Source organism: Acomys russatus, chromosome 25, assembly GCF_903995435.1.
Source record: "Acomys russatus chromosome 25, mAcoRus1.1, whole genome shotgun sequence".
NCBI classification, from domain to species: domain Eukaryota; kingdom Metazoa; phylum Chordata; class Mammalia; order Rodentia; family Muridae; genus Acomys; species Acomys russatus.
The window spans coordinates 35,371,508-35,386,549 of NC_067161.1; the positions used below are offsets into that span (position 1 = coordinate 35,371,508).

The window sequence follows — 15,042 nt, forward strand, 5'->3', positions numbered from 1 at the left end:
TTAAAACTGTATGTATGAGTAGGAGGGACATGCATCCTAGAGGTCAGAGGACACTTTGAGGACATTGGATCTCTCTTTCCTCCGTGAGGTTCAGAGGATTGAGTTCAGATCAATGGGCTTGCAAGTGTCTTTGCCTTCTGAGCCTTTTCACTGCCCACCAATGGAACTCTTCTTTCATTTTAATAAAATTCCATTGTAGAGCCGGGCGTGGTGGTGCACACCTTTAATCCCTGAACTTGGGAGGCAGAGGCAGATGGATTGCTGCAAGTCCAAGGCCAGCCTGGTCTTCAAAGCAAGTCTAGGACAGCCAAGGATACTGTGCCACAGTTGTTTATCTACTTTTAGGTGTTGTTATGAAAGCTAATAAATTTTATTCTTTTGTTTGTACTAATATTTTGTTTCCTATTATGATCCACATAGAATATCTGGTTAATAGATTTAATTCAATCAAGTTTTCTTAGAGATGTCTGCATCATAGCATTTATCTAAGTGTGTGTGTGAGAGAGCATATAGTCTCCTATCAGGTCTATTTTTTCCATATACACTAAGCTCCAACAATATAGAAATCATATGTTACTGTCTACTGTGTTTCTGTTTTTTTTTTTAGCAAATAATAATTTTAAATATTTGAAAATATTTTTGAAAGGTTTATCATAGAAATATACCATTATATGAAAGAACTTTTGTATGCATCTAATAGAATTCAAAATAATGAATTAATGGCAGTATTTCTTATACTTAAGGTAAAGTTTTGATTCCCTAGAAGAATTGATGACAATCTACAGCACTTCTTTTGTAAGTTGGTGGTCTCTAAAGGGCAGGAACTGTCTGTCTTGCTTGTTATTGTATTCTTAGAATTTAAAACAGTATGCTTCTATTCTCTATTAGCACAAAAACCCTACGATGTCTCTCATCTTAAAAAAGAAACGCAATCTTCTCTAGTGTCCTCTCTCCTCCTTCCCTGTTAGCAGAAAAGACGCATTTGCTTTGCTGTTTCCTATCTTCTCTCTCTCTCTCTCTCTCTCTCTCTCTCTCTCTCTCTGTCTTTGTCTCTGTCTCTCTCTCTCTTTTATTCCTTTGCTTTTGAGACAGATTTGTCTGTGTAACCACCCTGGCTATCCTGGAACTCACTCTGTAGACCAAGGTAATCTTGAACTCAGAGAGATTCGCCTGCCTCTGCCTCCCAAGTATTGGGATTAAAGGTGTGCGCCACCACGCTCAGCTGCCATTTCCTTCACATGCTCCACTGAGACATGCTTGCTAAGATCTCCTTGTTGACTAATTAACACACACTTACATAGTCAGCAATATTCATGTGATCAACTCATTCCTCTTTGGGAGGATGTCTTTTCTCCTTTTTTCCTTCTGTTGTGTCTCTTTCCTCTAGACTTGTGAGAAATGGCATCTTTTGTTCTTAATCGTTGACCATATTTTGTGAATCTGCTTTTTCGCTAGAAAAAGTCAGCCATTCTATTGTGCTAAATTGTATGAGCTGAGCCTCCTAAATCCTGCCTTCTACTCATATATTCTACTTAAATTTCCACATGGGCATCAAACAGACATTTCAAACAATATATCCAAACTTACTATACTTGATTTTCTTCTTCAACCTTTTTTTTGGTGTTTCAATTAGGAAGTAACATATTTAAGTTGCTCAAGTAAAGAAATGTTGGTAATGGGCCCCAGGGTCATGAGAGCAGGGAAAGATGGCCCTGTCCCTCCTCATCTGCAGCACTCTGGAAAGCAGGCCCTGTACCTTCCCTGGCAGCACAGTAGAGCTGGCTCTGGTGCTGTGGGTACAGGTGGGCAGGTCCAGAGATCAGGAGAGCAATGCCCTTTACTGGCTGCAGCATTGGGTAAACTAGCCAGGGTAGTGTTGGGAATCTTGCCCCGGTGGTGTGGGTGCAGGAGAGTTGGTAAGCTGACTAATTCAGCTACCACCTAGGCCTAGATCCAGGGCTTTGAGTTGGCCCACTCTAATATCTACCTAAGCTATGAACTTCTGGAGCATGTCAAAGGGCAGGTCCTGCATATCCAGAGCTGCAGGATCTCCATGACACAGAACAACAACAGGATATCTGAGAAAAGTCCCTGTGAGGACCTAGGATTGATGATGTAGCAAAAACCAGAGCAATGACTCATTGCATGAACATATAGAAGTAAAGATGCATGGGACACACTGTGACACACTACAGTTCCCATGACGATTTTTTATGCTTTACTTGGTTTTATTTATTTTTGTTTCTTTTTATTTTCTTTTGGGTGGGAGGTTGCAAGGGCAGATATGAAGGGAGGGGGAGATGGGTGGGGTTGTGGTGCATGGTCTGAAATTTACAATAGAGTGTTTAAAAAATATTGGCAAGATGTTTGATTTTCTCCATTAGAACTTACTTCAGCTGCATCTACAAAAAAACCCCAGTAAACAATAGCAGTTCTTCCCCAACACAGGCACCCACCTATTTGATTGCCCTCCTTCCATTCTTTCTCTTCTATAGTAACTTTTCTACATAATAGCCAGATTGAATTCATAAGTAGGATCATATCCCTTTCCTACTTTAACCTTAAGAGCTCCCATAGCTCATTTATTTCTCCAGTCTTTGACAATTTCATACATGTATGTTAATGCATGTTAGTCATTTTCATTTTCCATTACTCTTATTCCCTCCCACCCAAACTGAACTTCTTTCCAAAATTTTCTTCTGTTTTCATGCCTTTTTGTTATTGTTTTTTTTTTTTTTTTCCGAGACAGGGTTTCTCTGTGTAGCCTTGGCCATCCTGGACTCACTTTGTAGACCAGGCTGGCCTCGAACTCACAGCGATCCGCCTGCCTCTGCCTCCCGAGTGCTGGGATTAAAGGCGTGCACCACCACACCCGGCTTGTTATTGTTTTTTTTTTTTTTTTCCTATTTTCTTGTGATCCACTGAGTCTAAGTAGGCCTATTTGCATAAAGTTACAATTTATTCTTTTGTGGTCCCAGGGATTGAACTTGTGACCTCATACACGCTAGACAAATGCTGTACCACTAAACTACAACACCAGCCAGCCTACTCCCGTCACTCTTAACCTCCTTCCCATGATTTTCAAGGAACTATGGTTTATACAATCTGGCCCATTGTATTAGTATAACTCCATACAAGCTATTGTTTCTCCCAAGAGTCTGCTCTCTTTCTTCTGGCTTCCCTTCTATTCAAACACCAAGCCAGCTGCTTCTGTTGAGCCTCTGTATGCTGTCTTCTTTCTCTCAGAATGTTCTTTACCCTCTTTTCCTCCTACATTCATCACACACCAGCTCAAATCCTGCATTTTCGGAGTGGCCTTCCCTACCACCCCATCTAATGTTAGTCCCCTTCAGTTACTTCCTGTCATGGGTTTCTGCTGTTGCTCCTGTCACAATCTACAGGTATTTTGTTTCCTCCCAATAAGAAGTAAATTCCCAATGGGGACTCTGTCCTTCAACACTGTATCTACAGTGCCTCAAACAGGCTAAGTCAGGAAAGACATCAGGGATGTTCGCAAAGAAACCAATGGTATTCCTTCTGTTACTTCAAATCACTGCCATTTTCCTGTGTAAATGGACTGATCACTCTGAGATGTTAATCAGTGAAATTTTTCTTTCAAAGTAATTTAGCACAACTGAGTCAAAGCTTATTAACATGGTGGTTAAAGGAGGAAATTATGGTTTGAGTGGTCCATTTCCTATGTCAGGCAAACAGCAGGTAGGTACAGTGGAAGACTACCTCTCTCATTTATATTTTCGGGAGGGTGTAGGCTTTCATATTGTTAAAACCTACTCCATTTGGGCTTCCTAAGCCTCTCTCCCTTCTCCAACTCCATCTCTCCCAGCACCAGACAGGATAGAAAAAAAAAGTGACTAGGGAGAAGGGATGTAGTTCTCCATGGCTACTTCCTGCTGTTTAGGGCTCTGTGGGGCAGTACCAACACCCATCCATCCTCAGGGTGTCCAGCCAGCAACAGCAAATTCAGCAGCAGCCCCCCTCCCTCCCTCCCTCTCTCTCTCTCTGTCTCAGTACTTTCATGTTTATTCCAACTGGCAAAGACCACACACCACACGAGGCTATTCCCAGCTGACAAAGACCACCACACCCTCTCACAAGACAGTTATCGGCTGTGGACAAACTGGAGCAGCCCCCATATCCCACACCTGGGATTAAAAGAAAAACATATTTACATAACATAACTGAATTTTTAAAGAAACCAAAACTTCCACAACAGGAGGGTGATTTTTTTTTCCTTGTCGTTTTGAGTCTTTTTAAGTATCTATGTGACTCTAGTAGTCTTGGAACTACTTATGTAGGCCAGGCTGGTCTCAAACTCACAGTGATCCACCTGCCTCTGCCTCTGAGGGCTGAAGTTAAAGGCATGCACCACCACACTGAGCCAAAGTCTTGGAGCTGGTGTACTGAGAACAGTTTAGGAAAGAGTGAGTCTTCTAGGGTGAGACTGTAGGACTTATATTTAATACTTCTAATTCACTGTTCCACATTTATGTAAGATAGCATGAATGACTAGATAAAAACTGTTATATTTCCCCTATTTCTTACATGCCTATTCCCTAAACTTGAAGAGCTTACTTAAAAGACACTTGGGCTTCTCTGAGAGAACTGCCCACATTAAACGACAGCATAACTATATCTTGATACTGATCTCAAAAGAATTTATGTATAGCCATGTTTTATGATAAATTTTTATCTTTTCAATGTTTTCATTCTCTTTTCTAGTATTATGTTACAGGGATAGGGGAAACTAGTTTGGTTTTCTCTGTACTTTGAAGGCTGAGAATGCAGCGGTGAAGCAATTGCATGGTTGGAGGGCACTAAAATAAAGCATCTCTTATGCAAGCAGCAATGCTTCTCCTGCTATTAATATCTGTGATCACCCATGAAGTAATTTTTTCCCAAGATGAAGGCACATGGGGTTACTGTATTCGGAAACTTGCTTCTGAGGGAACCTGGAAAGATTCATCTCTGTGCCAGCAATGGACACCTCTTGTCCTTAAGAGTCTTTGGGCCCGTGTAGAAAGCTTAGTCTGATTCTATTCACATTCACCTGACTTGTAGAAAAACAAGAAACTTCAGCGAACAGTTTACATATTGACTTATCAGGTGTATGGTTTTTTGTTTTTGTTTCTGTATTTTCACATTAAAAAAATGTCACAAGCTAGGCACAGTGGTGCACGCCTTTAATCCCAGCACTCAGGGAGACAGAGGCAGACAGATCACTGTGAGTTCAAGGCCAGCCTGGTCTGGTCTACAAAGTGAGTCTGGGACAGCCAGGGTTACACAGAAAAACCCAGTCTCGAAAAAAAAAAAAAGTCACAATTTTTTGCTTGAAAACGTATAGTTCGGGGCTGGAAAGATGGCTCAGTGGTTAAGAGCACTGCTTGCTTTTCCCAGCACCCACATGGCAGCTGACAACTGTCTGTAACTCCAAGATCTGACACCCCTACACCAATGCACATAAATTAAAATTAAATAAAATATTTTTAAAAAAAGAAAAAATATAGTTAATTTGTTTTTCATATTAAAGATCTCCTGGTATTTGACAGAAGAGTTGAGAAGATTATCAGAAATGTAGAGGTAACATATTTGGAAAGTGTATTGCCCAGTGTCTTAGTCACTGTCCAATTGCTGTGAAGAGACACCATGACCATGACAATTCTTAAAAGAGAGTTTCAGAGGCTTAGTCCATTATCATTATGGTGGGGATCATGGTGGCATGCATGGCAGGCATAGTCCTGGAAAGGTAGCTGAGAGCTACATCCAGATCTTCAGGTGGAGAGGGAAAGCTGAAGCTGGGTGTAGTGTAGGATTTTTGAAACCTCAAAGTAAACCCTGAGTGACATAGTTCCTCCAACAAGGCCACACCTATTCTAACAAGGCCACACCTCCTAATCCTTGTAATCCTTTCAAACAGTCCTACTCCCTGGTAACCGAGCATTCGAGTATATGAACCCATAGTGGCCATTTGTGTGTGTGTGTGTGTGTGTGTGTGTGTGTGTGTCTTTAAATACGGTTTCTCTTTGTGTAGCCCTGGCGGTCCTGGAACTTGGTCTGTAGACCAGGCTAACCTCAAACTCCTAGAGATCCACCTGCCCACCTCCCCCACCCTACCCCAGTGCTGGGATTAAAGTTGTGTACCGCAACCACCCAGCATGGGGGCCACACCCAGTAACTTTTGAAAGGAGCAATTTACAAAGGACCTATGAATAAAATCTAACTGGCACACTACATTCTCAGAAAGATCTTCCTGTGACATACTTTTACTGTTTAGTTAATTAATTTCACAACATTAAGCATATCTGAAATTACCTCACCCATTTACTGGTTTCTTGCCTTTAAAATTTTTTGTGTGTGTGTGCTTAATGTTGATCCCAGTAAACAGAACTCAAATTTGTGGAATGAACAAATTCTTTTTTGTTGTTGCCTTTTTGTTTTTATCTTTGTTTTGTTTTACTTTTCCAGACAGCCCTAGTTGTCCTGGAACTCACTCTGTAGACCAGGCTAATCTCGAACTCCAGGCTGGTTTCCGCCTCCCTAGGGCTGGGGTTAAAGGTGTGTGCCACCACTGCCTGGTGCAAATTCATTTTTAAATCATCTACAGTTAGTGCCTGTGCACACAATTAGTCTTGTGTACTGGAGCAGTGGAGACAGGATAGAGAACTGGAGACCCTCCCGGCTACACAGCAAGACCCAAAACAAAATAACTCCCCCTCCCCCTCCAGCAGCAGCTTTGGAGGCTGGGGAGGTAGCTCTGTGAATGAGGTGCTTGCATTCCCAGAATCTACTTAAAGGATGGGCAAAAGAACCGAAGGTTGTAACTCTAGTGCTGTCAAAGAGGATGAAACAGAAGGGGTAGCTTGGACTACTTGGTGAGCTCCAGGCCACCATGAGACTCTGTCTCAATAACTGTATAAAAACCATGTAACATTAGAGCTTAACATGCTAACCACTGACAAATTATTAACGATATAAAAATATTCTGCCAGTTTTCTTTTTCTCATGTTAGGACTACTTCTTTTTCTTTTCCTTTTTTTTTTTTTTTTTTTTTTTTTTTTTTTTTTTGGTTTTTTTTTTTTTTTTTGGTTTTGGTTTTTCCGTGATCGGGCGTGTTCAGGGTGGTATGGACGTAGACTTTTTGGTTTTTCGAGACAGGGTTTCTCTGTGTAGCCTTGGCTGTCCTGGACTCGCTTTGTAGACAGACCACGGTTGGCCTCGAGCTCAAGAGATCCGCCTGCCTCTGCCTCCTGAGCGCTGCCATTAAAGGTGTGTGCCACCACGCCCGGCTTTTTTATTTTTCTTAAACTCTAACTACAGATCTTCTGGTAACTTCTTAAAGATTTGGCTCCTATGTCTAGTGAAATGAAATTCTCAAGCGTCTTTATCTAGCCTTCCAAGCACATGCCAGTATTTCCACACATCCACATTTCTCAAAGAACTGCATTCCACACAGCACAAAATCCCTCATCCTGGCAAATGGATGACGAATGTGATCTGAACCCTAGTGTTTTGGTAAGACTGGGTGGACGCTTATGAGCCGTATCTTCCTTTTTGGGAGCAGTCTTGTCATTTGGTTACAATGCCGCAGCCCTTCCTTTTGTCATACCTAGATAGTAAGAACCAGCTTTATTTTGTCAAAGCTCTGATTCCTGCCTCCCTTAGACATTTTGCTGAAATTCTTATTTGGTGATGAGGATCAAGCCCAGGGCCTCCAGCATGCTAAAGAAGCCATCGACAAAGGAGCCTCTAACCACAGTCTTTCAAATTCTATATACTTAGCATAAAGGGTGAGATATTTTTAGGTAGATGCCTTCTTTTACGGCTGCTTGCCTCCTTTGGTTTTGCTTGTGATTTTGTTGGTTGCCACGGAGATGGAGCCTGAGTGGCTCCAGTCTGCAGTCGTTAGATCTTCCTGGAGACTAAATGCGGTGTCAATGAAAACCTTGCCTCAAGTCACAGACTGAGGTCTCAACCCAGAGCCCTAGCAGCCTGGGAGGGACAGGAGGGCCTGGGTACTGGGGTGCTGTGGGGGGGCGTAATCTGTCCTGCTGCCCAGCCGCGCGCGCCCTCGGACGCCCCGCCCCGTGAGAGGCCGCGTGACAGACCCGTGGGCCAGCCAATGGCAGGCGGCTCCGCCTTCCCACCCCCGCCCCCCACTCAGCTTGCTGCCACGTGACGCGGCTCGCCGCCAGCCAATCGCCGGGACCTCAGTCTGGCGCTCCGCCCCGCGCGCCGTGGCCGTTTGAAGTGACTAATTTCTGTCATATGACTGAGGCGCCCATGGGGGTGGCGGGGTGGCGGTAGGAGCGGGGGGCCTCCGGCGAGCTCCCAGCCAAGCGACCCCGGTCTGGCGGCGACCAGCATGGCCCCCACCCTCTTCCAGAAGCTTTTCAGCAAGCGGAGCGGGTTGGGCGCGCCGGGCCGAGACGCCCGCGACCCGGACAGCGCGTTCAGGTAGGGCGTCGCGGGCCCCCGAGGGGTCGCGCGCGGCCTCGGGCGGGGCGTGCGGTCTCGTGCCCTCCTCGCTCGGCTGTTTACGTCCCGCCCGCGCCACGCGCCGCGTCCCCGCGCCCCAGCACCGCGGCCTCGGGAGGCTGGGCGGTCTGCACGCTGGCGGGGCTGCGACCTCACCGCAGGCCTCCGGGGCCGGCCCGGGAGCTGCTGTCTCCCTGGGATCCCTCGCTTGGCTTTGTGCAGACAGCCCCGCGGCCAGCCAACCTGCGGAGCGCCGGGGAGGCTGGAGGAGCGAGCGAGTGGGCAGGCTGCCGCTCTGTCAGCCTTCTTGGAAACTAAAATTGGAGCCGTGCAGTTATCGGGCCGGGCGACCTTAGTGTTATCGAAGGAGAAATGCGAAACCGAAGTGGTTAAGGTTACTACTGACCGTTCTCCGCGTTAGAACTAGCTGTCGAATTTTCTTTCCCCTTACAGCAGTTACTGAAAAGGAGTCCCTTGCAAAAGGAAAAACGGTAGCTCTCTCTCTCTCTCTGTGTGTGTGTGTGTGTGTGTGTGTGTGTGTTTCGGGGGTAGGGGTGGGGTGGGTGTATTGCAGGCTTTGTTTCTGCCTGACTGCAGTACCTGTTGCTGGTACAGTAACTTTTTAGAATTGTTAGATTTTATAGAAGCTTGCCTCAACGGTTAACTTGAGCCGTGGAATTGTATTTGAAGAAGATACTGTTGTGTCTTCCATAATGCGCTGTGGAAACTTACACATGTAACTAGGCCAAATGTCACATATCACACAAACTTGGCAGTAAAGCAGAGAACTCAGCTGTACAGTAGTAGTAGTAAAGGGAAACAGTGTCGAATTTTGCAGCAAGCTCAAGTGTAATAAGATGTTTTGTAGGTTTTATTATTCTTGAAATTATCGACCCTGCCCATAGTGCAGATCACATCAGGAAACTGTGTAGAATTGAATATTAAATGGCAAGTAGTTTAACTGACATTTAAAACAATAAAAAGATCAGTTGTTATTCTTTTGGAAACATGCTTAAAGAAGAGTTTTCAAGTTGTTGACTTTTCTCTGTAATGGGTCTCCGTAATGGGAAGTAAATGTCTTGTGCCGTGATCATCTGACGTTTGTTTTCCCTTTGAAAAACGAAAGTGTAGATAACACTAGATAATACACCAAGACACCTAGGAAATCAAGAGACCCAGGAAGCAAACTCTGGTGAGAGATTTAAAAGATGACATTTGAATAGACAACTGTTTCTATTTCTGTGCAAAGAATGACTTTGAGTAACCAAGATTAGAAGAGTCTCAGTTCGTTAGTGTGAATAAAATCTACTTTTTGAATAAGTGTTCTATATGATTGTGTAAGACTTTACTACTGCCAAAGAACTTTCTCATCAGTTATCTCATTCAATGTTTCACAGTAACCTTGTGAGATAGAGCAAGTAGCAATGTAGATAACTTCCTAATCCTTTTTCCAGTATGGAAGCCCAATACCTGCTGGTCAACAGGAAAGCTTGCTATAAAAACAAGACGTGTACAAGTGTAATGTGAGAAAATGAAAATTATGGATCACACACCCAGTGACTTGAGAGCTAATTAATCCAGTTTTAAAAACACTTACTTGATTTATAATTTAAGTACAATAAAATATGAATATATGTAAGGGTACAGTCCTCCTCTGAGTGCTGTTGATAAATGTATGGAGTTTGTACTCAGCACTCCACTAAACCTTTACAATCCTTCCATCAACCTAAAATTTCACCGCCTCTCCTCAGTCCTTCACCCAAGCAAAATTTGGGCTGGGTTCTGTCATTACATTTCATATAAATGTAATTACAACTTACATAGCCACATGTCTGGCCTCTTTTCACCTAGAATGATGATTTTTGAGATGTATCTTTGATGTTAACTTTTTAGTAGTTCCAGTAATCCTTTTAAGTAGATGTTCCATTGTATGGATATAGCACAATTTTTGTTCCTTCCCTCCCTCCCTCCCTCTGTGTGTGTGTTTGTACTTTTGCATGTGTGTGGTTGCTGAATTTGATGTTGAGAATCCTCTTGCATTGACCTTTTATCTTACTACAGCAGAGTCTCTTAGTCAAGCCCAGAGCTTCCCTATGTTATGGGTCTTGCCTGTCAGCTTGCTCTGCCGATCCTCTCGTTCTACTTACAGGAGCTGAACTAACAGGTGACAGGTAATGCCCACCTGGCATTCCTGTGGGTTTCTGAGGATCTGGAATCCCAGTCCTCACACTTGCTGATCATCTCTCCAGCCTCACAACTTGTTTATTCACTCATTACCTAGAGGATATTTGAACAATTCCACTGTGAATATTTGTTTATGAATCTTTAATTAGAAATAATTTCTGTTTTCTTCTGGGTATAGGTACTGAGCAGTGGAGTTGTTGGCTCATGTGTAAAGTTTTACTTAACGTTTTAAAAAGTTGAAGTTCCCAAACATCTCTAAAAATACTTGTTGTATAGTCTTAGTAGCAATATATTAGGGTCTCTTTTGCTGCCAATTTCTTCAGTAATTTGAATTATCCTTTTAAAATGAATACTTTTTATTGTGGTAAGAAACAACTATCTAAAACAATTAAAATTTCAATTTTAATTTATTGCTATGTGTGTGATATGTATGAGGGGCATACATGTACCATGTGCCACATTGCATCTGAGAAGGTCAGAGGACAAAACTGTGGATTTGGTTTTCTCTGTCTACCCCCCCCCCGAGACAGGGTTTCTCTGTGTAGCCTTGGTTGTCCTGGACTCGCTTTGTAGACCAGGCTGGCCTAGAACTCACAGTGATCCGCCTGCCTCTGCCTCCCGAGTGCTGGGATTAAAGGCATGCACCACCACGCCCGGCCAGGTTTTCTCTGTTCTTTTCATGGAACTCATATCTCTAGGCTTGTTGAAGTACATTTAGCCTCTGAGCCATTTTGCTGGCCCCTAATAATTTTTTAATCTTTTGGTTTTAGCTATTATAGGGTATATACTAATATCAACTTGTTTTAATTTGCATTTACCTAAAGTGTTGTCCAACATTTTTTTTTACGTGACCAGAGTTTGGAGTCATTGAAAGTGTGTGTGTGTGCGCGTGCGCGCACTAGTCAACTTAAACTGGCCAAAATGTGTGTGTATGCACAAGCACATGTGTGTTTACATGCTAGTCAGCCTTTATTGTTAAATCACTTTTTATAAAATGGGTGTTTTGCCTACATGTATATGTGCCATGTGCATTCAGTGTCCTCTGAAAATGACATGGATCCCACAGAACTAGAGTTACAGATAGTTGTTAGCTGTTGTGTAGGTGCTGGGAATCAAACCTGAGTTCTCTGGAAAACAATCTCTCCAGCCCCTTAAATTGTTAAATCACACAAAGGCACATATATTGGCAACTATCTATTTCTAAGAGGCATTTCCTAGAGCAAGTAGTGTACAAGACCTAGTAGTAGTTACCCACAGCAGGACTTCATTATAAGAGATACTTTTAACAAAGCTATAAATACATTTCTGTATTCTTTCATAGTTATCTCATTAGAAAAAGCTGGCCAGGAATTGCTGTCTTTCTGTTGTTCACTCTTAGGGCTGTCCCTACTGAACAGACTCCTGTGGGCATGCCTCATTTGTTTCTGGATCTGGAGATGAGTTTGGAAGACACCTTAGGATCTTTTTCAGTAGTTTGTAGAATTGATTTTTTTTTTTTCCTTTTTGAGATGATGAGGTTTCAACATGTTTTTCAAGCTGTCTGTGAACTGACTATGTGGCTTAGTGTCATCCTGCCTTCATCCAGTGGGATCACAGGCCTATGCCACCATGTCCAACAGTCATTATAGAATTGAAATGGTAATCTGAAGAATTTGAGAAGGAACATGCTGTCAAAAAGTTTCTGCTTTGTTTTCTTTCCATTGGGCATTTTAAAGTGGAAGTAAAAAATTGTATGTAAACCTATTAACAGGTTGTGAGAAAGGTTGCTTTAGGTATTTTTTCTTAAAAAACTAATTTGATGAAGAAGGTTGTTTTAAATGTTTGTAAGAAATAATTATTCAAAAGAGTTTTCTGTGGTTTTGTTATTTTCATAAATTAGTGTTTTAGTTAGGGTTGCTATTGCTGGGACGAAACACCATGAGCAAAGCAACTTGGAAAGGAAAGGGTTTGTTTGGCTATCATCCACATCACAGTTCATCATCAAACGAAAGCTGGACAGGAACCTAGAGGCAGGAGCTGATGCTGATGGTGGTAGTATACCTGACCCTAGTAATATGATCAGGTCTCACACCAGTGTAGCTGAGACTGGGCCTGGGACAGTGGAGAGTGTAGGCATCTGTAGCACACACCTTCTTAGAGTTGTTTAGAGGAGTACATCAGTAGTACACACTCAAATGTTAGAACTCCCCAAACACTCATTTCCCAGATTCCTCCCTCCCCGTACCTCTCCTTTCTTCCTTTTCCCATGCTACTCTTTTTGTTGTTTGATTTGGGGGTTTTAGTGCTTTGACTGAGAAATGTCCTCCTGAGGCTCTGGTATTTGAACAGTTGGTCTCTAGGCACTGATGCTGTTTGGGGAAGTTTAAGAAGGCCTTCTGGAGGAAGTACATCACTGGAGGCTGGCTTTGAGAGTTTCAAGGCCTGGTACGCACTTTTGGTTGCCTCTCTCTGCTTTGTGCTTGTTGTTAAAGAGGTGATATTTAAGTTTCCTACCTCTGCTGCCGTGCCTGCAGCTTATTGCCATGCTTCCCTGTCATGATGGCCTCCTAACTCTATGGAACAGTAAATATAAACTCTTTTTTCTATAAGTGTATGCCTTGTCATGGTATTTTACCAGAGCAACAGCAGAGTAATAAGGTTTGCTTTTTGTTTTGTTTGTTTTGAAACATGCTGGCCTGGAAGATGCCTTAATAATCCTTTTGCCATAGCCTTCTGAATGTCTCCCGCTCTCCCCCAACACTGAGGTTACAAGTGAATGCTGCAGCCTCCAGCTTTTTACCTGGGTGGTAGGGGTTGAACTGAGGTCCTTATACATGGACAAAAGACACTGTACCAGCTGAGTCATCTCCTGGCCATCATATTTTCCTTTAAAGCATCAGTAGAACAGGGCATAGTGATCCATACCTATAACCAAAATCATTCAAGAGGCAGAAACAAGGGGATTGCTGCTAATTTGAGGCCTGGCTGGTCTACATTTTGAGTTCTAGGCCAGCCAAGGCTACATAGTAAAACCCAGTTTCAAAATAAAAAACCCAAAAAGTATAATAGAACTTGTATTTCTCCGTTTTCCTTTTGTTTTTCTTTATTTGCTGGAGATGGATCCCAAGCCCTCATATATGTTAGGCAAGTGCTCTACCATGGAGCCACATCCCTAGTCCTTGGCTGTTACCGTCTTGTGATGTCTATATCCTCCCTTGATTTTGAGTTTCTGTAAGGGCGTCACCTATAATTGGTTTACTTTTGTTTACATCATTGGTGTCCATATCCTCACTTGATTTTGAGTTTCTATAAGGACATCACCTCTAATTGGTTTACTGTTGTTCTTCTGGTGTCTGACTCAAGAGGATAGTCACTAAATAATGAATGAAAAAAGTAACTATTGAAGTACATGTATAAATGAAATTCTCAAACTATAAATAAGTTATTAAGAAAAGAAAAATATTTTAAATTATAAAATTGAAAAAGTTCTAATTTAGTTAAAATTATTCTTATTTATTTGCTTGATAATATTTAATAAATAATGTAAGCAAGTTTTTCTTTGACATTGTTTGCCAATTTTCATTTTTTAAAAAAGATTTTAAGGATGGTCCCATTTCCCAGAATAGATTATTATACTTTCTACTGTATCCCTCATGACAATTAGAGTAATCTAATAGTCTATTTTCTGATATCATCCCTGACATTGAGTATTGCTGACTGAATAAAAATGAATTAATGAACTAGTTCTCTCTTTTTTGGTAATTTAGAGTTTAAAAACGCAGGTTTTGATATGTTTTCTCCCTGTTTGAACATACAAGACCCTTAGGCCTTGTATGATTGTCAAGTGAGCCTCTTGAGGAGCTGGAAGGACACCTCCAGAGAGAGCTCCAGGGACCTGTTTCCTTGTACACACAGCCTAATACAGAGTATCCTTTGACACAGTAGCATTCTATTCCAAGCCATTCCAAATGTGGTTGGCTGTTTCATATGCTTCTCCTACCTCTCTAATTTAGTGGTTGGAGTGACAGGGTTGGAGTCAAAATTTGTAAATGGGATAATGAACTCAGTTTATACAGTTGATGCTGTATTTGGAGGATGTGACTTTTAAGTTTGTTGGTCTGTTCTTCTATCTCTTTATAAACTATACTTTATAAAGATTTCCATTAATATAAGGGAAATGTAGCTTGCAAAATTAGTGAGGTGAATCAAATGTAGCCTCTTCACACAGTTTGCAACTTGTTTTTAATCTTACTTTGATGCTTGCTTGGCAGTCTCATAGTTACAGAATTCTAGAGTGAAGGGCTATGGAGATGGTTCTCTCAGTAAAGTGCCTGTCATATAACCATGAGGATCTGAGTTCATGTCCACCCAACACCCATGTAAAAA

General features: G+C 42.2%; 1 protein-coding gene across 2 annotated transcripts in view; it reads left to right on the forward strand.

Annotated features, from left to right (window-relative positions):
* Nucleotides 1-8,286: 8,286 nt before the first annotated feature.
* Fnip1 (folliculin interacting protein 1) overlaps nt 8,287-15,042 on the forward strand; it is a 71,971-nt gene continuing 65,215 nt past the window's right edge. For both annotated transcript variants that reach the window (XM_051168143.1, XM_051168144.1), the window contains exon 1: nt 8,287-8,472. In XM_051168143.1, the coding sequence (XP_051024100.1) occupies nt 8,381-8,472 (92 nt within the window). In that variant the 5' untranslated portion in view covers nt 8,287-8,380. The remainder of the gene's footprint in view (nt 8,473-15,042) is intronic.